The sequence below is a fragment of the Chelonia mydas genome, chromosome 10, assembly GCF_015237465.2.
Source record: "Chelonia mydas isolate rCheMyd1 chromosome 10, rCheMyd1.pri.v2, whole genome shotgun sequence".
Lineage (NCBI taxonomy): Eukaryota > Metazoa > Chordata > Testudines > Cheloniidae > Chelonia > Chelonia mydas.
The window spans coordinates 5226186-5250886 of record NC_051250.2 but is presented as its reverse complement, the minus strand read 5'-3'; the positions used below and the strand labels follow the sequence as shown (position 1 = coordinate 5250886).

General features: G+C 42.6%; 1 protein-coding gene across 6 annotated transcripts in view; it reads left to right on the top strand.

Annotated features, from left to right (window-relative positions):
* The window catches only part of LMF1 (lipase maturation factor 1), a 343636-nt gene that overhangs the window by 234997 nt on the left and 83938 nt on the right, over nt 1–24701 (top strand). For all 6 annotated transcript variants that reach the window (XM_043523957.1, XM_037911089.2, XM_043523961.1 and 3 more), the window contains one exon: nt 8250–8417. In XM_043523957.1, the coding sequence (XP_043379892.1) occupies nt 8250–8417 (168 nt within the window). The remainder of the gene's footprint in view (nt 1–8249; nt 8418–24701) is intronic.

Sequence of the window (24701 nt, the reverse complement as noted above, 5' to 3'; positions counted from 1 at the left end):
ACCCTGGTGTAAGTCCATTGGTCAAATTTCCACTGGTGTAGCTGAAATCACAGTCTGAAACTTTCTCTCTGACCAAATGTGACATTTTGCTGATGCCATTAATAACAGGCATTTCCCCTGCAAATAGAAAGAAAAAAAAATTAAGGTGCAACAAGATCCTGTAACGTCTCTAAGTCCTTAGTCTATCAGAGTCAAGATGTCTGTTGCAAGTACTGCTGATTACTGTAAAGCAATTCTGAACAAATAAATAGCCCAAATGGCTCAGCAGTTTCTGGTGTAATTTTAGCTCTGTGCTCCTCCAAGAATGTACACGATGAATAGGTGAATCTGTAATACATCTACAATTAATTCTATGTACGGCAAGCAGCCCTAGGGCTTGCCATGTAGGAATAATGTCAATAAACAGGTATGCTGTGGACCATGGAAATGTGGTCTTTATTAGTTGGGCAGGAAAGTTCTGACCATGAGCTAGGGTGCTGTCTGGAAAAGCAAACAGTTCAGTTACAGATCTTCTTTCTCCCCCCATCCAATTTGCTGGAATCCAAAATCTACCACTTAAATGTACCCCTGGTAAAATATAAACCAATGGACATACCTCTCTTCTCATTTACCACTGTGTAAATCAGGGCTGACTCGTCATGAGCAGAGCTTGGCTGGGTAAGTAAATGTCACATACGGGAAGGTTTCACCTCTGTCAGTGACTTTGCAAGTGCAGCTCTGTGAACTTGAATGCGAATCCCCAGGGATATTTTATAACCTAGATGCATAAAATTTCATGGGAGAATTTCTCCCAAGGCCCTTTCCCCTCCAGCGTCTGTAGCCATCATTCCACAAGAAACCCAATGCCCAGACACCAAGCATTTCTCTGATTTTTCATGCTTTTTTAACTTTTTGTTTCCAAGGCTTCGCTCGGCAGGGCAGAGGGACCTGTTTCCGCTTTGAAAACCCTCCACATGCGGAGTGCTGGAGAAAGGGGTTAAAAATGAACAAGCAGATTTTTATATATATATATATATATATATATATATAATAAAGTAAAAATATATACTCTACATCTGAAGTTTATTTAGCTCCTTTGGGACAGTGGCGCGGCACTACGTCTGTAGTAAATCGCCAACATTTTATGACTGTGCTGGCACTGAGTCAAACACACATCTCCTTGGCTTGTGTTGCTGTGTTAAAGCAGGCAGATTCCAGTATGTTTTTCTGTTCGCTGAATATTACTATTGACTGGGCAAGGGAAGCCCTGCCCAGCCAGAACTTGTAGCTAACTTTTATTATTATTTTTATTAATAGCTCTATCAGGACTTAATTATTTTGATGTTTCATTATTAAAGAATCATCCGTCCCCCCTCCCCGAGCCATCCTGACATTAGATCTCTGCAATTTGACAGATACAACATTTTTATTTTATTTTGGTGATGATTTTATTTTTATTGGGCTGATGTTAATAATTGGAAGTTTTCAGAGGAACTGTTTATTTATCTATCTAAGTTTGCTGTTACATACAGAAATATATATATATATTGAGTGTGTGTGTGTGAGAGAGAGAGATGGCTGGAATTGTCAAAAGACGCTAAAAGACAGGCACCCAATTCCCACTGAATTTCTTTGGAAAATCCCAGTCCACATGTTTATCTTCACACAAAGCCACCAAGTTGTGCATCAGCTAAGGTTGCTGCACATGTAACACACCTGACACAAAACCTTGAAAACACGCAAATGAAAAGCTACCTAACCTCTGCTCCTCCATGCAGAGACATACGCCTCCGCTTTAGCACCCCCACTCTACATCACAAAGAGCATACCATGACCTGAACTCTGCCCCAGTCAGGATACCAGCCTTCTAACACTCCCCCCCTCCATGAAGAGACCAGACTTCTCCCTCCCAACCCATTGTCCGTTTCCGTGCAGATCTGAGAACCCTCGTCTCTTCATCTGTGGGGACTTGGAGCTCTGAGTTGCAACGGCACAAGGGGAAGGCTCTATGCTGCTATGGAATTGGGTGATCGGCGGAGAAGACCTGTTGGATCACCTAATCCAGTCCCAAACTCAAATCAAGATCATGCCCTAAAGTAGAGTCTCCATTGTTTTGTCCAATGTGATAGAAAACTCTAGTGCTTCCATTTGGAGGTAAATTCAAGTCACAAAGTTCAGGTCCAAAGTTCAGGGAAGTTTAGATCCTGGGCTTTGTCTGGGGCTCATTTCTGCTTTTCCGAGGGTATTCCGTGGTCTAGTTAGGTCTTTCTCCTAAGGACATTTTCCTCTGATTCTCAGGCTGAGTTTCACCATTCCCTAGTTTCATACCATTGCTCCTCTTCATGCCCCTCTACTACTTCAAACAATTCCTCTATCTTCACGATGTTTATACCATTCAGGTGTGTGTACACAGTTATTGTTGTATCCATTAGTCCAACAATTAGTCCAACAATCCATTAGTCCAACAATCCAGGCTAATCCTATTTCTTTTCATTTTTACATGTCAATAGGTCCCTCCAGATCTTTATTCACTTTTGTTGCTCTTCTCTGATTTTCTTTCAGTCAGTCAAAATTTTCTGCGGGTATTAACTCACCAAGGTCTGAAAGATGTGTGTGTGTTATTTCAACATAAAAAACAAGTTGTTATATCTAAAATTCATAACAAATGCTTAACACATACATTGCCTTTTAAATTTTCAAAGTCCTGCCCAAGACATTATAGAACGAATCTTCACATCTGTTAGCTCCGAGAAGATAAAACAGAACCTTTTTTCCCACCGTTTTCCTACTATGCGCCTTCTAGTTCTTATTCTATGTTAAGGTAATTTGAATTCTGCCTGATGACATGAGTGATCTTGGCCTTTGCTGGTTTCTTCTTTCATACAGCAACTGGTGGATTTATGTAAAGTGTTCTGGCTCTGGAACTGATAAGGAGCAACAATAGCAGCTGGGGGTTGGTTTTGGAAGGAAACCTGCGATAATATAAACTGATTCACTGCTGTAGTTCTGAGTGTGCAAAGTCTGAAAAAATAGCACCGTAGGCCTGATCCAAAGCCCACTGAACTCAGTGGGGGCATGTTCCATTGACTTCAGCAGGCTTTGGCCCCAAGAGATGTGTAGAATCTTCAGAAGTGTCCGGCCCATTTTTAAAAGTGACATGGACACATGGGACCCTAAGTCTTATTAAACTTAGCTCCTGCATCCGAGTCACTTTTTTGAAAATGGCTTTTAAGTCACTTAGTCACTTTACAAATTTTATTTTGTCTGCTCTTGGGCTATTAGCTTTAAACCCAAATTAGGGTCATTTAAATGCCATCCTCTTTAACCTTCTCAGTGATGATCAGCATAGCAGAAACATCCCCACAAATATGCATATCTGATGCACCTGAGACATACCTGCAACGTGGTCCTTGGAAACGATGTTGTTTAGACCACAGGTTTAAGCAATGCATCTAGTGAAATATTCTTTTGATTATTTGGAAAGCGAGATGTCTGTTACTGTCTTTTAAAAATTACGGTAAAACACTGGGTTTTCTAGCCATCTTATTGCCATCAGTTTATAACAAGCTCATGAATGTTTTTGAATGACCCTCAGTGGGTTTTATAGCAGCATCAACTATTAAAATATAAGGTGTCCAGGCAAGAAGGCAACACAGAGATAAAGATTCTGCAGAAATGTTGCAGATTTATTTGGGGTGGGTGGAGAATATTCCCTGCTGAATATGGAAAAATTCCCTTGACATGTTTCTGGTTTCCACCTCATTACTAATCCTTGAGGCCATCCTCTCCCTTATGCTCTTTGACTTTGCACATCATTGCACCACAGTTGCTAACCTGGGAGACCTCATGGTGAAAGAATAATATGCATAGCCCGGTTTTAGCAGTGGACTATTGGAGGACAGTGTGGGACTTGTTTTCATACACACAATGCTGTAGTATATGCAGAAGAGCTTTGAGATTTCCCTAGTCTGAGAAGGAATATCGAACAGTGGGATTAAATACGTGATCGGAGTTTATATAATACTGTACCAATAAGGAAAGAGGGGGGAAAAAAGGCCATGTGTGTTTACAGTCCCAGAGAAGAGCGTTTTCTCTGGTGTATCAATAGCCTTGTGTTGGGTTTTAGTGGCATAGAGTTTAGTAAATTAGGAGTCTTTAGGTACTTAGCACTTTAATGGTTCTCACTAAGAACATAATTAAATGCTAGACCCCTTAGGGAGAAAAACCAGTTTATTGTGCATATTTTTAGAATCTGTTACCAACCCACATAAAAATCTGGTAGATACAAGCCAGAAAGCGTGCATTAGCTGGAACTTTGAATTTATTTATCACAGCGAGCAGCCCCCCACCAGATATTGCTTGAGAATCACGTGTTACAAATCTGTCCCATGAATTATGGAATTAATTTTCCCCAATCTTATTTCAAAACACATGTGTGGTGTTTTTTCTTACTGGTGGAGGTGCAAGGCAGGGCTGTAGGTTTATTATAGTGGGTGGTGAGTTGACACATGCAACCATGTTGTTGCAAACAGTTTTATATTTAAAAAGTAAAAACATTTTGTGGGATCCTCCAACATTGCAGTTTATTCTAAGACTGCTTAACCAAGGTTTCCTCTCCATTTCAGTTATGAGTTTGTCTTGCAGCTGGTTAATTCAGTTCATACAGGGCTGCTGCAGATACTGAAGTGGATCACAATCACTATCTCTTGCTCAATTCTCTCAGGAGAGCAACTTCTTGGAAGCTTTCTAGGATGCATGAGGTTATGAATCAGCAAAGAAGTGGAGTTGAAGGTTTAATAACACCCCCAAACTAAACCCTCTTAAAAAGATGATGGAATGTTTCCCTCTTCCCATGGTTTTGACACTGACGCTTATTCATGACACAGCAGAGATGTTTTCACAGGAAACAATTGTGCTAGGAAAGCACTCAGCATGCCAGAGTTATGCAGTTTTGCAGGTTTTCCTCTTAAATGCCAGCATATGCTCCATGTACCTTCACCCAACCTCGACTATACCAGTGGGTATTCCACAGGTGGAATGCTTGGGGGGAGGTGAAGGAGGCGGAGGGAGAAGCCACCCCAAGCTCCAGTTGGCAGCTGTTGACTTGAACACACAAGGAAAACAGAGAGAAATTTCCCAGCGATGCAGGTGCCTGCGTGTCAGAGTTGCTCTGTCTCCGACTTGCTCTGGAACGCGACTTTTGCCTCAACACCCTTTCCTGAGTAAACACTCGTTTCTCACTGGGAAAGCTGCATAGCGCTACACCCTTGTTCCTCAACCATATGGAATGCATTCCGAAGGAACACACACACACAATGCGCTCCCCTGGGCTTTTCTCTTCTTTTGCTCCCTCTCTTCTCCTCACCTATCTTTGAACGAATTTCTCTCTCTCTCTCTCTCTCTCTCTCTCTCTCTCACTCACTCACACGCGCACACACACACACACACACACACACTTTCCTTTTACTTACCATATTTTAGTTACACAAGATTTATGGTTTTGAGCGATGGCTACAGTGTTGGAGAGGAAGGTTACATTATTGATAATGTCTTGATAGGCTCCATATGCCTAAAACCGTTTCCCATCAAAAACACTTCTTTCCCTCCATCGACAAAGCCTCCAAGGAGCCATGTATGGTTTGTGATGCTGCTGCTGGTGCATTAGAACGTAGGTCCCTTGGGTCGGGGACTTATTTGACTCATCTCGCCTGTTGCACCGTCTCTGCTCTACCAACATCTGTGTATAGATATTGAAAACAGGAAGGAAAAAGTACTGGGCTAACATGACCCTGCGTTACTGACCCCATGACAAATTGCTAAGCTGCATCTGTTCTCTTTTTCTCTTGTTTCTATTCTGGGATGAGGATTATTGATAACGAATATGGCCGCTCACCGCTTAGTGTCATCAGGAGTTGGGATAAATATCAGCAAATCCATCCATGGAGTCTGGGCTGTCCCCAAACACAGGTACAAATGTCTCTCTAAGCCAGGGGCTCTCAACCTTTCTGGACTACTGTACCCCTTTCAGGAGTCTGGTTTTTCTTGCATACCCCCAAGTTATACCTCACTTAAAAACGACTTGCTTACAAAATCAGACATAAAAACGCAGACGTGTCCCGGCGCGCTATTACTGAACAATTGCTGACTTTCTCATTTGTACCATATCATTATAAAATAAATCAATTGGAATATAAATATTGTACTTGCATTTCAGTGTATAGTCTATAGAGCCATATAAACAAGTCATTGTCTGTATGAAATTTTAGTTTGTACTGAGTTCACTCGTGCTTTTTATGCAGCCCCTTGTAAAACTCGGCAAATATCTAGATGAGTTGATGTACCCCAGAGGTATCCCTAGTCGAGAACCACTGCTGTAAGCCGTGACTCAGGCTGGGTCTACGTTACAAAGTTTTGCAAGCTTAGCTGTATCAGCTCAATGTGAAAAACTCAGAGTAGGCACAACTGTACCAACAGAAGAGTGCTTTCGTTGGCACGGCAATGTCGTTCAGAGAGCTAACGTGGCTGGGCTGGCAGAAGTCCTTTTGCCAGTATTCACGACGTTTCCACTGTGCCAGCAGAACTGTACCAGCAAAGGCTCCGTAGTGTAGACAGTCTCTCGGATGGACTCTTCTCCTATTTGCTTTTCCATCCCCTACAGAAGGGGGAGCTTCAGAGACTCGGCTACTTCTCTGCACAGAAGAGGATGCACAGAACCTCTGTGGTCTGGCAATCCCTTGAGAATAAGTTTCTCAACGCCTGAGTTTGATGCGCCCCACACTGGCTGCCTTTCTCAAGGATCCAGGTAGTTTCACTTCTGGTCCTTGCAGAAAGTGAGGCAGTGCAGGTTTCAGAGTAACAGCCGTGTTAGTCTGTATTCGCAAAAAGAAAAGGAGGACTTGTGGCACCTTAGAGACTAACCAATTTATTTGAGCATAAGCTTTCGTGAGCTACGGCTCAATTCGTCGGATGCAACTGTAAAACTGACACTTTATCCAGTTTGGTTTTGGTTTAACGTGCCCTCTCTCTCCCTCCCCTTCCCTCCCCCCCCAGCCTGTCCTTTCTAAAGGGAAATGTATTGCCTTGCAGTTTTGGAGGCAAGGTGGAAAAAACCCTTGATGAATCTCTCTGAAGTACTGGGGATTGCTTGTGAAGAATCAAACATCCAGATTAATTTAAAACAGTTCCCAAGTGGGGGGAGGGGGTCGAAGGGCCCCCAGTGGCATTTCAAACCGATCATCTTGCTGAACCAGGATGTATGAACACCATGACCCTCTGCCCCCTTGTTGTACTGGGCTTGGCAGCGTTCCTTGACCCCTCCGATTGCTCCATCCTGTCCCCGTGTCAAAGGAAGGAAGGATGCGGTCTCTTGTCCTGGGGGGGTTACAACAGCCTCAAACCCAGATAAAGCAACAGCTTTATTAATTCCAGCTTTGCTAATAGGGAATTACAATGGTTGTGGGATTTGGCAGTGGCATTGCCATGCATAGTACAATACTTTCCCTGGATTGTTTGTATTTTTGATTTTGCTACAAATAATTTAAAGATGTGTTGTGTCTCCTTCAATTAAAACGGTGATTTTCAGCTATTGTTTTTGCTGTCAGGATTTTAAAACAATGCTAATAAATTTGAGCTTTTGTTAGACATGGTAAGATGAATTGTTAACTCTTTTTTTTTTTTTTTTTTAAGTGTAGCATTTTTATCAGAGGCGGTTATTAACAGACATGAGTTCGTTTTAGCCTGGGTGGTAGGATAAGCAGGTTTATTGCACTGCATAGAAAACTTCCCCGTGTCAAAGAAAAAACTCAGGTTGACATATAAATAATTTGGTGCAAACACGAGCATCTTAAACTGACACCCCGCATTTGGAAACACTTAGTTAGATTGTAAACATATTGAAATTGAGCCCGCCTCTGAATCAGAAGACCTGAGTTCCTTTCTCTTCCTGGTTCTCTGACCGACTGAGTGGCGTGACCGTGAGGAACTCATCACCCCCTCTTTCCCTTTGTTTCTCTAGCTGTATCACCTCTTTTATGATACTTACCACTTGTTTTGATTTTTTTTTTCTTCCCCAGTTTTCGGTTTTACCGCAAGAAAATGCAAAATTTGGACTGAAAAGGAAATGGTCTTCAAAAATTTTCATTTTGGGGGAGGGAGGGAGGTCGTTTCCTATAGAAAGTTTCAACAAAGTACGTTTAACCAACTCTGTTAGTAATGGTAGTGGATGTGGAGGGGACTCATTGCTACATGACACCTTTTCTTTACTCTTTCAGACTCAGCCAGTACCCAACCCACTAGCCTATTACATGCACCGGTCGCCATGGTGGTTTCACCAGTTTGAGACGTTAAGCAATCACTTCATTGAGCTGGTGGTGCCGTTTTTTATCTTCATGGGACGTCGCATGTGCATCATTCACGGCATTTTACAGATTCTCTTCCAGGTGAGACTTTCCTGCTTTTGCCTTATTAGCGTCCTGGCTTAGTGAGTGGTTTCTGGGGGCATTTGAAAGACTTTGGAAGCCTCCCCCTATTTTCGTATGTGTCGTAGCATGACTGCAGGAGGTCTAGGGAAATATACAAACAAAAATGGCAGGGGAATTGGATGACTTGGGTTAGGTTCCTAGTCTGAATCCATCCCAGATTAACGGTTATTCAAAATCATTGGCTCCTTGGTGAGCTGCTGGCCGTGAGTATCTGATGTTAGTGCATTCCCTACAGATTTATCTACATCACACTTGGACCAATTAGAAATCTTTTGGGCAGAGAGGACATATTAGCATAGGGATTCAAATGAAATGCTGACTAGGCCAGGACTCCAATTGATGGAGGTGGTAAAGGTGGATGAAATTTTGCTATTTATCAAAAATAGATTTTTTTTTATGAAAACATTTAATTTGTTTTCAAAATTTTCTGTTCTTTGAAGAATATTGACAAATGTTCATGGAAAAATGTAACCTGTTTGTCATGGTTCGAAATGTTTGTTTCATTTTTCTGTGATATCAACTCTGATCACTTTATTTTGAAAATAAAAATGTTTAATGTAGTAAGGCAATCCATGAAAAATTCAAAAAACTGAAAATCACAGACTATTTCTTTGCTAATTCACCTCTGAATCTTTTCCCTCAAGTGCTTTTTAATTAAACTCCAGCCATTCTGATTCTCAGGCCCAACTTCCATGTTTTGTTAAATACTCTCTGTTCAGTGTCTCTTCAGCATTGGGAAGCTCATATACTGTAGCTGATAGCGCTTTTGCAAATACGTGTGATATATAAACTGGAGAACAACTTATAAACTGACTGGGCAAACCACAATAATGCTGACTGGATTTTAAAAGACTGGCATGAAAGCAAGGGAATTTTGAGTTTGTGATGAAATATCCCGCCTTCCCAATCACATTCTGTCACAACGAGGCACCACAGCACATGTAGTCTGTTTGCTCTCTTTACACACCTTGTGGTGCTAGAGTTATTACATTTTTGATGCCATTTGATGCCTTATGAAGTCTCTCTTCTATGCTACAATCACCGGCAAATGGGAGCCAAGACCAGGGTGTGGTATAGTGCGTTAGAAATTGATTTGTTTACCATTTGATTGGCTCTGTACTGGAACAATCCAAGATCCCACTTTAAAAAATAAATCCGATCCACATCGGAGTCTTTGATCCGTAAGAACTTAGTGCCCAGGTACATCTCACTCCGCACAGTATGCCCAGCAGTAGCCCCATACAGAACTAGTCAATATTCCTGTTGAAGCGTGATTGTTATAAAGATGACGACGCTGATAACTCTAGGAGGATGAGGAGATTGTTAGCTGCCTCTCATGCCTTTTGTCCAGGTGTTGATTATTATTTAAGAGTGATATTCTGTCACATGGTATTGTGCAAATATATAGCAACTCTAGGCAACTCTTCGGAATTCCTTCTCTTGTTTTTAACCTTAGTGTGTTACGGTAGCGTCAGTCAGATTTATGTGGTTAAGTCAGATATTCTGTGGCTGCTGCAGTGTATTCTTCCGTGTGCTAGAAAGAATAATTTCAGAATCAATCTACATAGCTATGGTATTTCTAAGGTGCCTATTACTTCAGTACCTGAGCACTATAACGCTTGCTGAGAAATCAGTACCACCTGCTTTGGTGCATAGTTGCAATTCTCTTCAACTCTTCCTAAATTACAGTTTAAGGGCCCAGTCCTGGAAAAAATGTAAGAGATCTATGGGCCTTATTGCTTGAAAAGAGGAAATTTTCAGATAAGTACGGTTCATTTTCCTAATGTGGTAAACACTAAAGGTTTACTAAGTAGCTCTTAATACAGAGTATTGATAGAAAACCAGCTCTTCTTAAGTAATGGATTGTGCTAGAAATCTCTCATGTGTCAGTTCTCCTAAGTATTGATATTCAATCATTAGCGCTAGATTGGCTGTTAAAATTCAACCACTGGGCAGTTGATAGGAGCTGGAGTAGCAGCTTTGCGTTGCAGGGGTGTGTGATGGTTTTGTTCAGTTGGGATGCATGCATTTGTTCAGTTGTGACAGCTGGGCTGCCCCCAGCTTTGGACTGGAACCATATGCAGAGTGGTGAGCCGTGTACTTGGATTTCCTGCAAAACCACAAGTTCATTCAATTATGGGCCCATATTCGAACCTGAACTGAGTTTTGCATTTATAACAAAACCCTAAACCAAGTAAATTGTGTTTGGTTTTGAAGTTTTGCTGCCAAGATTTCAATGTTTTGCATTGCTTTGAGGAAAAAACCATTTTGTCATTCAAATCCCTCCTCCCAGCCATCCCCCACGAACCAAAAAGATGCACAAATATCTGCATTATCCCTTTGCTGGCTCTGGCTTACTGTATATTTGGAGTCCTCTTACATGTAAAACTAATGCTGAGCATCGTAGCAAAGAAAACGAATGCTGTCCACTCGACAGCCAGAACCAAACCTGAAGACAACCATTCTAAATTCAGCCTTCCTGACAGAGCCAGAAAACGGGCTAGCAACTTCTCAGATGACCCCCTAATGGGCAATGCAACCATTTGTATGCTACAAAATTTAAAAGGGGGAGCCACTGGGATCTGAAAAAGAAAGGTACGTACAATAAAGACTGGTAATGACATAATGTAAGTGCGGCCATCTACCCGCCGTTTAGTTGGCACTTTATTGATAGTTTGCCATTACTGACCTATTTCTATGACAAGGGGCGTCTGCGAGGGAAAAAGGGTCTCAGTGTAATAAGCAACCCTGGAGCCTTTATAGCATTTCAACAAAAACCTGTTTATTTAATATTTACTGCCCCTTTCCTTCATTCAGAATGACTTTTATTGACAATACTTCTGCTCTGCAAAGGAAGCCATAAAGTTTCATGTTGATATACCACTTAATTCTGTTTTTCAAGATTTGAATTGACATTACATGCAAGTTTTATTGGACATTTTATAATTGTTATTGGAGTCATGGTGGCTAGGCTGCGTAAGTGTATTTTTCCAGATTCCAACTGGCCTGGAGAATATTGCTTTGTCGGGAGTCCCCCCAAAACCTGTGCGAATTATTCCTCTGACTATTTCACACTGTAATGAAAAGGTTTAGGGAAGAGGCTTCCATCATTGCCAATCCTGATAGGGAGACGGTAAGGAGCGTGTGATCCCAACAGAGCGGAGGACTACACTCACAGGGTATGACTCGATGACAGAATTACAGTCCAGTTATGCTGTATTGTGTACTTATCATTTGCAAGACATAGGATACCCGTGGGTGACCTATTGTGGGGAAGCTATGCAGCAGATCTGTCTAAACATGAATGAAACATACGCAGTGACTCTTGTAAATATAGATATATAATATGCTCATTTTTCCTCCTGTGTTGTTCAAATATTTGTTGTGATATATACACTGCATTTAAAGAGAAACTGACAGTGTTGGCTGGCCCCAGATTTCACCCTCCTCTCACCCCTCCCGCTAAAAAATGTTTTTTTCTTTCAAAATATCCACCCCACCATAACTGAGAGGTTTCTTCCCTTCTGAAACCAGGGGCTGTATCAGGCTTAAAACCCAGAGGCTGGGCTGGGGGACCAGACAGCAAACCTAGGTCCTGTCCCTGATTGTTTCTTGGAAATGCATTACATGCATAGATACAGCACCAACCCTTCCTTGTCGTGGCATTGTTCATGTGAGCAAGGCAGGGAAGTTGAAATTGATGGGAATTGTGTGTGCTAGACACCAGCCTGCCCAGCAGGCTCAGAGAACTTGAACCAGGTAGGAAGAGTGAAGACCTGTGCTACACACCTACCATCTTCACGAAACCCCATGGGTCTGAGCCAACCAATCAGAGAGCTAAGATTTTAAGAATGCTTCAGCCTTGTAACTGCAGATGATGGTGATGTTGGGTGTGTATTTTTACTGTCTTGGGTGTGTTCTCTGGAGTAAATTTTTGGCCCATCCACCTTGACAAATGTCCCTTTAACTAAAGCTGTCTCTTATTTCACTCTCTGGCTAGTTTCCTAGTGAGTGATGTAATCCCTGTGAGCCTGAGAGCTCCCAGTGCCAGAGGGCACGGGGCTCACTGATATCAGGTAGTGAGTTTCAGCTGGCCTGACCAGTTCAGTGTACCCCAATTCACTTATGACATAATCTGTGTCTAGTCGCTGTCGTGTGAGTTATCATTAGAAAGCCAATAACACACTGATCATTACAGTTCCTGTGTGGTGTATATGTGGTAAACGCCCAAAGGACTGCAAATGTGAAGGCAATATGGGTCTAAAATGTGTTTGAACCAGACAAGTCTAGGGACTGGGTAAACAGGCATTTTCCAGACAGAGGAAAGGCCAGCACCTCGATCCAAGTGCAATGGCAATCACAGACAGGTGGCCATTCATTGGCATATCAGCGGCTACAGGGACAGATCAGTTTGCATGGTAGAAAGCCCCAGAGGGGAAGAAACCAGCATGGAACCTTCTCCATCAGACTCCATAGCATCTTTCCCAACAGCAGGGACACTGGTCTTTGAAAAAGATACATTTCAAAAGTTCAGTGGACCATGAAAGAGACAGGCAAAGAACCCCAAGTGATCTCTTACCTAAGACAACAAAGGAACCAAGCCCTTTGGATTTGTGGGAGATTTTGACAAAGGGAGCGGTCAGCCATCTTCATAGAAGGAAGTGTGGTAAGAATCTGACCTTAAACCAGGACTGTAGTTTTGTTAAGTCTTGGTCACTAGAAAGTGTTTTTCAATTTTAATTGCTTGTAACCATTTCTGTCTTTTATCCCTTATACCTGAGCTCCCGTAAAACCTCTCTTTTTGATTAAACAAACTTGTTTTATTTTTATTCTAAATCAACCCCATACTTTGTTTGCCTTGACGTGATGCTATCTCCAGTTAAAACAACAAGCTTTCCTCTCTTTAAAGGAGCAATGGACATTATTACTTCTCTGATTGTTCCAGCATGTTTCAGGGCAGATGGTTTGGGGAAAACTTGGGACTTTGGGGGTGTGTTGGAGTCACTTGGCTAGGAGTAACCAGAGCGGGTGGAGACCAGTGTGTGGCTGAGGTGTAACAAGCAGACTGCTGGAGTTAGAGTTGCTCAAAACGCAGGCACCTAGTATATGTTTGGATGCTGGCTGGGAGCGTCCAGGCAGGAAGCTATAGCAGCTGAGTGTTTTACGGCACCAGGGTTACAGGATAAGCAGTGACACAGCCTCTCGCTGACCTGAATTGCACCTCAGAACACGACACTCCCCAACACGTCAGACAACCTTATTTGTCAGAATCTTCTTAGTGTAAACAGACCATGGTTTAAAAAGCAAGTGACGAGTGAGATGAATGCTAGCTGGTTCCCATTAGAAAAATCATTACTCATCATTATTAAACACCAAATTGCCAAGAAAAAGGCTTTGAGGTTTACAGTTGTGGGTGTAGTTCTTGTAAGCAGGGATACTTGCAATCAGATAATAGTGCCCAGAGCCCATTTGCCCAGGACCAAAGGTGAGTCAAGAGAAAATGTCACCCAAGATTTCAGAGCAGCCCAGCCAGTCCCCACCAGCCTTTTATCCCCAGGGCAGGCTCAGAAGCAGCTCTCGAGCCACTAACACAGCTGTGCACAGTGTCTGCCAAGGGGCCAGGTGCCTCTGCTGGAAGACTCTCTTTCACGGCTTGGCATGCACGTCCCGCTACAGCTGGCTACGTCTCGTGTGTGTCCATGTCCATAAGTGCCAATGATTCCCTGATGCTGGGAAAGAGATTGAAAAAGGCCATTCTGATCCCTTGATTGATTGCAGTTTAAACCCTAAAACTCCAAGACAATACACTTTAACCCTCAAAGAGATTGTTGTGGAATCAAAGCTTTGGGGCCGTGTGATTCCGACTCTGGGAGAGCTTGTGTCAGACTTTCCATAGCTTAGTAACTACGGCTGAGAGGCATGGATGGAGTGTTCATATGTTGCCGTATGATTTTGTATGCAGCGTTTGTGACCATCATTGCTTGACAGCGCTGTAGCAACAGGCGTTCACTCTGCAGTGCGATGCAGAGCCACGTCCCAAGAGCCCTCACCTCTGGCCATGTTCCCGTGGTCCACACGTCATGTGTTCGTTTCCACAGATTTAATAACACAGCCAAGTTCTCATATAATTAATATTTTATATATTGGAGATTCAGGTGGGAATTCCGTATGAATGTGACCCGGGCACACGATGGGCAGATACCGTGCAAGCTTCTCACTTCTTTCGCCAGCACGGCCTTGCCGGTGCAGCTCAGCTCTGACCTGCAGCGCCCCCTGCCTCTGCAGTCCTGGTCCCCACACACCTGAGTCGGTTCCTCAATCTGCAGCTGCAGCATCCTCCGTTCTTCCAGTGCTGGGCCTGCATTCTTCCTGCCAATGAACCTCCAGCCTTATCCAGACTGCTCCAGTCCTGGGGGCTGGCTTAAGCAGGCGATCAAACTGCACCCCTATTCTCTGCTGGGCAGAAAGGGAGATTCTTTTCAGCTTCTGTCAGGATTTGACGTCAGATTGAGCCACGGAGTACTCAGAAGAAGCCTGAGTGAGTTTAATCTGTGCTCACAAATGAGCATTGAGTCTTTAGAACTCTTCAGGGGCCTGCTAAAGATGCTCTTTCTGGATCCGCATGAACATTCTGAGACTGCTGTTTGGAGTCTGTACCGTATTCACTGGGATACTTCACAGGGGACAAGAGAACGGCCACTGGAGATAGCGTGGTCCAGTGGATAGGGCATTAGACTGGCCATCAGGAGACCTCAGTTCTATTCCCATCTCTGCTACTGACCTGTTGTGTGAACTTCGGCAAGTCGCTGTGCCTCTGTTTCCTCTCCCAGCCTTTATCTTCTCTGTTTAGACTGCAGAAAGTTTGCAGATGACACAAAAATCGGGAGTGTTAAATAACGAACAGGACAGGTCACTGATACGGAGCGATCTGGATCGGTTGGTAAACTGGGCACAAGCAAATGATATGAATGTAAATGTGTACATCTAGGAACAAAGGGGGGACTGTATACGGGGAAACAGTGACTCTGAGAAAGATTTGTGGGGGAGGGTTGATGAATAATCAGCTGAACGTGAGCACCCAGTGCAACGCCATTGCTGTAATAGCTAATGCAATCCTCGGACGCATAAACAGGAGACTCTCAAGTGGGAGTAGACCAGTTAGTTTATCTCTATGTTTGGCACTGGTGCAATTGCTGCTGCAATACTGTGCCCGGTTCTGGTGTACACAATTCAAGAAGGATGTTGATACAGTGGGGCGAGTTCAGAGAAGAGCCAAGAGAATGATTAGACAATGAGAAAACATGCCTTATAGAGAGAGGGTCAAGAAGCTCCATCTGTATATTATAGACCAGTCAGCTAACTTCAGTACCCAGAAAGATAATGGTGCAAATAATCAATCAATTTGTAAGCATCTAGAAGTTAATAGGGTGATAAGTAGCAGTCAACATGGTTTTGTCAAGAACAAATCACATCACTCCAACCTAATAACTTCTTTTGATAGGGTAACAAGCCTTTTGAGTGGGAGGGAAGCAGTAGATGTGATATACCTTGACTTTAGTAAGGCTTTTGATGCTGTCTCACGTGACCATCTCATAAACAAATTAGGGAAATATAGCCTAGACCAGTGGTTCTTAATCAGTGGTACATGTACCCTTAGGGTACACAGAGTCTTCCAGAGGGTACATCAACTCATCTAGATGCGTGTCTAGTTTTACAAGAGGCTACATAAGAAGCACTAGCGAAGTTAGTAAAATTTCATACAGACTATGTATATATGTTTCTACTGCTCTATATACTAGACACTGAAATGGAAGTACAATATTTGTATTTCAGTTGATTTATTTTATAATGATATGGTAAAAATGAAAAAGCAAGCAATTTTTCAGTAATAGTGTGCTGTGACACTTCTATTTTTATGTCTGATTTTGTAAGCAAGTCGTTTTTAAGTGAGGTAAAACTTGGGGGTACACAAGACAAATCAGACTCCTGAAAGGGGTACAGTGATCTGGAAAGGTTGAGAGCCTCTGGCCTAGATGAACGAACGATAAGGTGGGTGCACAACTGGTTGGAAAACTTAACAAAGAGATGGTTCGGGGTGACTTGATTACAATCTATAAATACCTACACGGGGAACAAATATTTAATAATGGGCTCTTCAGTCTAGCAAAGAAAGGTATAACATGATCCAATGGCTGGAAGTTGAAGCTAGACAATTCAGACTGGAAATAAGGTGTACATTTTTAAAATTGAGAGTAATTAACCATTGTAACAACTTACCAAGGGTGATGGTGGATTCTCTCTTGGTGATAATCAAGATAGAATGTTTTTCTAAAAGATCTGATCTAGGAATTCTTTTGGGGATGTTCTATAGCAGGGGTAGGCAACCTATGGCACGTGAGCTGATTTTCCGTGGCACTCACACTGTCCGGGTCCTGGCCACTGGTCCCGGGGGCTCTGCATTTTAATTTAATTTTAAATGAAGCTTCTTAAACATTTTAAAAACCTTATTTACTTTACATACAACAATAGTTTAGTTATATATTATAGACTTATAGAAAGAGACCTTCTCAAAACGTTCAAATGTCTTACTGGCACACGAAACCTTAAATTAGAGTGAATAAATGAAGACTCGGCACACCACTTCTGAAAGGTTGCCGACCCCTGTTCTATAGTCTGTGTTAAGACAAGATGATCACAGTGGTCCCTTCAGGCTTTGGAATCTATGACTCTATGAAAAAAACCTCTTTGGAGCCAGGACCGTGTCTCTCATTTTGTTTTTACAGCTCCTCGTTATATGGGGCATCCAGGTTGGGATTTTTAGACAGTTACTGTCCTATAAATAATGATACTAGTCCCTGCTTCTGGTGAACATGCCCAAATGGGCATGCCCTTTTTAAACCTGATACTTATTCAAAATAGATAAACTTGGGGAAATCCTGTACCCCAAACTTTTTGAACTTCTGGCAAACCCATGTTTGGTACCTAGAAACCACAGTGATAAGTGAATCAGACAGACACAGGTTCACACTGTTGTGGGTAAAATCTGCAGCCTCCAATTAAAGGTGGTTGGCTAACATGTTTTGATGATGGTTTTAATAAGTGGTTCTCGCCCATTGTGTCTGAGGAGAGCAGTCTGCTGGTTCTTAAACAGAGATGGGTCCTGAGCCTCAGAGCATAGATCTGGAACCAAAATACACCCAAGTTCAGGGGAACTCAGACCCAAAGTCATGTTTGTTGTTGTTCATCCTAGCAGCAGTATTTCAGCAGCTTCTGGAGCCACAGCTGAGATCAGGGCCCAGTTGTACTTAGCTGCATACAAGCACATCGCAGTGAGAGAGTCCTTGCTCTGAAGATTTTACAGTCTAAACAAACAAAACAGACAAGGATGGTGGATGGGGAGGAGAAACACAGAGTGGGGAAGTGACTTGACCATGGTTGCACAACAGAGCAGTGGCAGAGCCAGAACCTGTTTCTGCTGATTCTGTTCAGTTCTTCTATCTAGGAGGCCACGCTGCCTCCTGTCTCTCTTTGGAAGTATTGCATTTTTCCTCTCCATTCTCTTTCCCTTGAGTTTCTCTTTCCTCCGTGTGCGTTCGCTTACAACCACCCACAGCAGCACGTGGAGGTCTAGAACAGGCGTCCATGGGTGAAATCTGAGAGGGGGAAAAAACACATACTAGCTACTTTGTGGGTGTCTCGCTGTTCTTTGCAGCTGGCTCCGAAAACCCTGAGGTTGCATGTTTCTGACAATGTCCAAAGCACAACCTACACCAGCAAATTTATTTCTTGGCTCCTTGAGCCAGGCTGTAAAATTACACCATTTGGCAAGTGAGTTCATGAGGGGAAGCGAGAGGAAAGCCAAGAAGTAAAGGAAAAGCCACCTTGCCCTCTGCACTGGCAGGTAGTGTCGGATTAGCAGTGCCAGCAGGTTTCAGCTGCCAGAGTGGGAAGGGTGGGGATGGTTACAGCAGGGTGGCGCATGTCAGTGTTGCCAGTGGGAAGTCTCCCAAGAGAACAAAAATAATAATAATAAAGGGAAAGTGGGGCAAAGAGACGTGTTGGAAAATCAGGGCGAATAATTAACTTTCGTGGCACGGTTCTCAGTAACGCAGCAATAGAGAGACAGGCCAGGATTTTCAAAGCAGCCTAAGGGATGTAGGGAATAGGATTTGGGCAATGACCTTCCTGAGGTCTTTTGAAAATCCCAACCTCTGAACCCTAGGTTCGATCTCACTCTGTCTAGATACATTGATGTCAAAGGAGTTACTCTAGGTAATGCTGGTTTGAGATCAGACTTGGGCCCACAGTTTAAAGAGACAAAATTAAAGGGCCTTAAACAACATAAAATGATAAATTCATTGAGTCGCTGACAATTCCTTGTAAGCACCATGCGTCGATCCTGCTTCCTGTGGAAGTTTGGCCATTGATCACAGTGGGAATTGGATGGGCCTTGGGAGGGTAGGGGCCGTGTATATAAAGGAGAAGCTACAGTGCAAACAAAGCAGGCTTCCAAGCCTTGTGAGGGTCAACTATTAAATCCTCAGAAGCCAATATTCGTTCTGATTTGGAGTATCTAGAAAAACCATTCCTCAGTCCTCAAGGCACCGTCACCATCCCCAACCCTTTGTGCAAGCAGCTGTAAAGGAGAAAGTAAGTCTTGTGACTCATTGTGGGACTTTCACGGGGGGACGGGACACTAAGAATCAAAATTGACTCTGGAGATCGGTGTGTGACTTTACCAAAGAACATACCCACTGTGGGGTAGTAAAATTCAGGGACGTGTTTGTGGGCAGGAAGGAGGCCCAGCCTCGGAAATGAGGCCTACACATTTGGATGCACTGCACATCTCAGTTTAGCAGCTGAGCATGACAGACGAGTCATCCAACCAACCTAGATGTTATATGCTCTTGGAAGTATAAATAAAAGGAAATATTTCTTCACACAATGCACCATCAACCTGTGGAACTCCTTGCCAGGGGATGTTGTGAAGGCCAAGACCATAACAGGATTCAAAAAAGAACTAGATAAATTCATGGAGGATAGGCCCATCAATGGCTATTAGCCAGCAGGGGCAGGAATGTTTGCCAGAAGCTGGGAGTGAGCAACAGGGGATGGAACACTTGATGATTTTATATGTGTGCAACGGGGGCGGCAACAGGCACTGGCCACTGTCGGAAAACAGGATACTGGGCTGGATGGACTTTTGGTCTGACCCAGTATAGCTGTTCTCATGTTCTTATGTGTATCTAGGTTAGAGCTGGTCAGGTTTTTGTAGAAGATGATTTTGACAGGGTTTTTTTTTTTCAAATTTTTGCCAAAAAAAAAAAAAAATCACCTTTTATTTGGCCCAAACCAAAGATATTTTGATGAAAACAGATTTTTTTTATGATTTTTCACTTTCATTTTCTTCAAAATTGTTTGCAGAAAATAAAATACATATTTTGACCATCTTTTGTCCAAATGCTGCAAAATGGACAGGTGCCCACCTCAGCAAACCCCTCACCAGGCCCACTGACAGTGGGGGGTAAAAGGGGCAATTGCCCTGGGGTGTGGACGATTTAAAAGGGCCCGGGGGCTGGGCACCCTGGGCCCTTTTAAATCGCCGGGGCAGACCGCAGGTCGCTCAGGCCTGCCCCTCACCTAGCTCATCAGTTATTTCTGTATTTGGGACAAACTGGCTGTCTAGCCACATACACACAAATTAAGTCATGCTGCCGTGTCACAGCTGCAACATATTGTGTTGCTGACTTAGGAGCCAGCAGAGGTCACAGCAGCCGCCAAGAGAAAAGGAAAAGAATAATTAAACAGCCTCCAACAGCCCCTCTTCTATAGAAAGTACCTGGATCCAGTATTTGTTTTTACTTGTCATAAATTCGATACGTTGAGCTTATGCTGGTGTAAATTAGGAGTATCTGGGGTTACACCAGTGTCAGACTGCTGTGAGTGAGGCCATAAAAGAAAGTTCAGACAGTAATTCTGGATCCAGTGCCCTAGGGTTAGATTCTGATCTCACTTACACTGGAGTATAGGGTTACTCCAGATTTACATCTAGGATCAAAGGACTGGTAGTGGAGCCTTTTATTCACACCGGGGGACACTTACTCACGGGAGTAGTTCCATTTAGCCTATTGGGGCCATTTGAATAAGTGCTCAGCAGTCAAGCTGGCTGCGAATGATCATTGTCCTGTGAAGATTTTTGAGGAAAATGGGTAGATGGGGGGAGAGAATCATTTTTGTAAAATAATAATAATAATTGGTGGGGGGCTTTCATCATGAGTTTTTCATGAGTTTCCATGTCGGGAGGTGGAGGGGAGCTGTAATGGGTGGGGAAACATTTCTGTGGAAAACTGCCATGCAGCCGAATTCACCAGCACAAATAAGGGCTCTCAGTGTGGCCCAGAATTTGAGGCCCGGGTGAGAGATGTTGGGGGGTGGGGGCAATGAAGGCTGGGATTGCTCTACTAAGATTAATAACAGTGCTCACAACTGCAAGATCCCTGTGGCTGTTGCTGAGTCCGCAGTAATACTGGCTTACCCAGCGTTGGAACACGGCTGCCAGAACTCAAGGAGGACACCCACTTCAGTTTAGTCTGACCCCGCACTGTGATCGTTCCACAACGTGTCCTTGAATTCACAGGGCTCACCAGTGCCTGCATGGCCTTGATCAACCAAAACAAGCAAAAGAAACTTGAAGTCAAAGGAGTTAGTGTGGAATTTCTGTTGCAGTTTAGCCATTTTACATTAAATACCAACCTAATCAAAAGCAATCCCGTTTAAGTTAAAGAATCCAAACAATTTCAACATTTCTATAGCTGATTTCACATACAGCCTGATAACTATTACAGGGAGAGGCTTCCATACCAGACACAAGAATACCAGCTCATACCACCCCAAATTGGGTAAATAGCATTACTCCTGTACTGGTGTCTGGTATTAGTTAGCAACAAGTTAAGTTCTTTCATTTTGCAGTAGGCAGAGTGACTTAGAAACACTTACTGTTAGCCATAGGAGTGCGTTTAATTAGCTTCTGATTCCGAGTTCTTTTTTTTTAAAAAAAATCATTAAATAAAGTGTCACCCCTACCCAGTGCTATAAACTCTATTTTGATTGTGGCTGCAATAACCCCTTTGGGCGTCATTCAAATTGTACTAAACAGTTTCTAGAGAGTGCTGGTTTCTCTCAAAATAAACCAAAGCCCGGCTTTGACAAGCTCTAATGAAAAACAAATTGTTATATTACTTAGAAAAATAATTTGAAGGAAGTTTGAATTAGTTGTAAAGGTGGAAAAGGTTCAGCTACTTGAAAATAGAATTTTGGAAGGTATTTATTTTAACCAGTAAGCCAGTTGCCTTGAAATACAGCCTTATTTGTTTCAGAATGCGCCTAACAAGAGACATGAATCATGCAGTTAATCAGTATGTGAATTTGATTAATTGGAAGGGGGACCGTCAGTGATTCCAAAAGGCGGGGCTGCCTGGCAGTATTCTGAAATGCAGCTTTCGAGCTGGTGGGATATCCCATCAATCATGCTGCTCGCACTTGGAGAAAAACACAGGAGAAAAACCACAACCCCGGGTTTTGGAATTTTTGATTTAAAATAAAATCTGGTTATTCGGGACATTGTCAAAATTCACGGCCAAGGTTTTCAAAAGTGGCTAGTGGTTTTGGGTGCTTCTGTTTTTGGTGGTTCAACTGGAAACACCCTAATGCAGCTCATTTTCAAAAGGGTTGAGTGCTCAGCACTTTCTGAAAATCAAGCCCCTTTAAGGTGTCTCCAGTTGCTCATCCAGAACTCACTTGTCCTTATCTGTGCTGCTGCTAACACTTTATGTTATTAAACTTGGGAGAAAAAATTAAAATCTTAGGCCCTGATCCTGCAATAGGATCCATGCGGGTGAAGTCATTGGTGGGTGGGGTGGAGGAAGAATCCCCATGTGTGCTGCATGTGTGCAGGAATCTGCCCATGAAAATACGACTGCAACATTAAGGTCTAAGTTAATTTTTATCATTTGCGGTAGCTGTTGACTTCTTTGCATTTCACTGAGTTTAGCCAATGAAAACAGACTGCCTGGTTTGCATTAGCACGTATTGCCAGCCGCATGTGTTCAAAAGTGACAAGTCAGGCCCCTAAAATCATAAGATTTCAATAAATAAATAAATAAATGAGTTCTTTGTGTTTGTTTTCTGGTTTTCAGTTCTTTAGGGTTCACCCAAGTCACATTTTCTATTCTGTTCCATGCTGTGTGGATTTTAATACCACCCTCGTCGAGCACTGTCCAGTCACGCATTAAACAACATGACTAACGGTCATGTGTGGTTTGTTTTTCCCCCGGGGGGAATTGTATGTGCAGTGTAGTGTTTAGGTTTCTAAGTTTGGGGGGCGGTTGTTTGTTTGGGGGTGTTTGGGGAGGGCCGGGGGGCGGAATTGGCTTCTTTTTTAACATCTGATGTTCAAGCTTTTTCTCTGTAACAACAAGGGCTAGAAACTTCGCTTTTTAAATGAAAGCTGGGATTTGCATGTAATCTCAAGATTCCAGGAGCTGGGGCTTGAAGAGAAAATGTGAGAGTTAGCAGCGCTGAACTAGTTTCTATTCAGCTTCTCTTTCCGGGAATGATATGCTAGCAGAGTGCTGTTGTTTGGGTTCAGAACACTGCAGAGAAATGTTAAAACCCTGTCCAATCAGAGCCAGATTCTACTTTCTCACTGGTTTTAATCCAAATAATGCTGCTGAAGTCAATGGAGTGATTCCAAATTTACACTAGCGTAAATGAGATATTTACCTTGATAATATTCATTTACAGTAACTGGTACATTTTAAGGCTAGAAGGAACCATTTATAGCCATCTAGTTTGACATCCTGCATAACACAGGCCAAAGAATCTTACCAAATAATTTTTGCATAAAGTCCATAACTTCTGTGTGAGCTATACTGTAGCTTTTAAAAATATATCCAGTCTTGTTTTCAAGACTTAAAACGATGAAGAATTCACCAACATGTCTCTTGGTAAGTTGTTCCTGTGGTTAATTACCCTTATTACAATTTTTCATCTTATTTCAAGTCTAAATTTGTCTAGTTTCAGCTTCTAACCACTGGAGTTCATTATGCTCTTTTCTGATCTTTACACTAATTTTTTTAACGATATGTCACTAATAGTAGCCATAGTCTTTTTTTTTTTAAACAGTCTAAATTTGGGGACCCAAATTTCCTTGGTGTGGTGCCCTTTTACATAATTCTGTGTATGTGTTAAAGTTAAAATATGCATGCTCACACACATGCTCTCTCTCTCGCACGCTCACACACACACTCTCGCACGCGCGCGCACACCCCCCCACCAAACTGGTAGCAGATGGCATATTATAAACGTGGTTTTTTACGTTTATAATACATGGGGTTTTTTTAAAGTGAATTATTTATTAGTGTCTGGTTTAGATGTGTGAAAACAAAATGTGTCTGTTCAAATGGAAAATAGCAGAGGGCAAGTTTGGGTTTGGTTTAGTTTTTAAAAAAACAAAAAAAAAAAAAAAGGATTTCACTGTTTATTCAGTGACTCCCAAAAACTTTCCGAGCTTAGCTGGGAGGTAATTCCACAGTTGCTGCCATTAACCCTTTTCCTAAATGAATCGATGCCCAGAGCTCTGTTGAAGCCCACAATGCCTTTGCATGACAACCATAATACTTGTCCCTTCTGTCAGTTCATGGCTGTGCTTTCTGCTGCAGAATACCAAATAATTGAGCCTTGAATAACAAATGAGGGAGTGGATCCTCAGCTGATGTAACTCAGGGTATCTATGATGAAGTCCATGAAGCTACAGTAATTGGCAGCTACTGCTGATCTGGCCCCAGGCATTCAGCTAGATCCTTCCTAAAGCCTAGTCTAGCACAAAATTATACTGATATAAATTAACGTGCAATTTAATTTTATTTATTTGTGTGTGTGTGTGTGTGTATTATTACACACAGTTAATATTATTATTTACTGATTTTAGTTAAACTGTGCTGCTTTGTGAGTAGCCATGCATTCGTTTGTTGGTTAAGCCTAGCTTATATCAGTTGAGCTTGCATCTGTAAAAGCATCTGTAAATTTGCAGGCACAAGCTGAACTAATATAATCAGTTTTAAACTGAGAGTCCGGACCCAAAAGTTGCACTAGTTTAACTGAACTGATTTAAGTTAAACTGGTCTAAGTTCTCTGGGTAGACAAGCTCTAAGTCGTGCTGTCCAGAGTGCTCAAAGAGCAGTG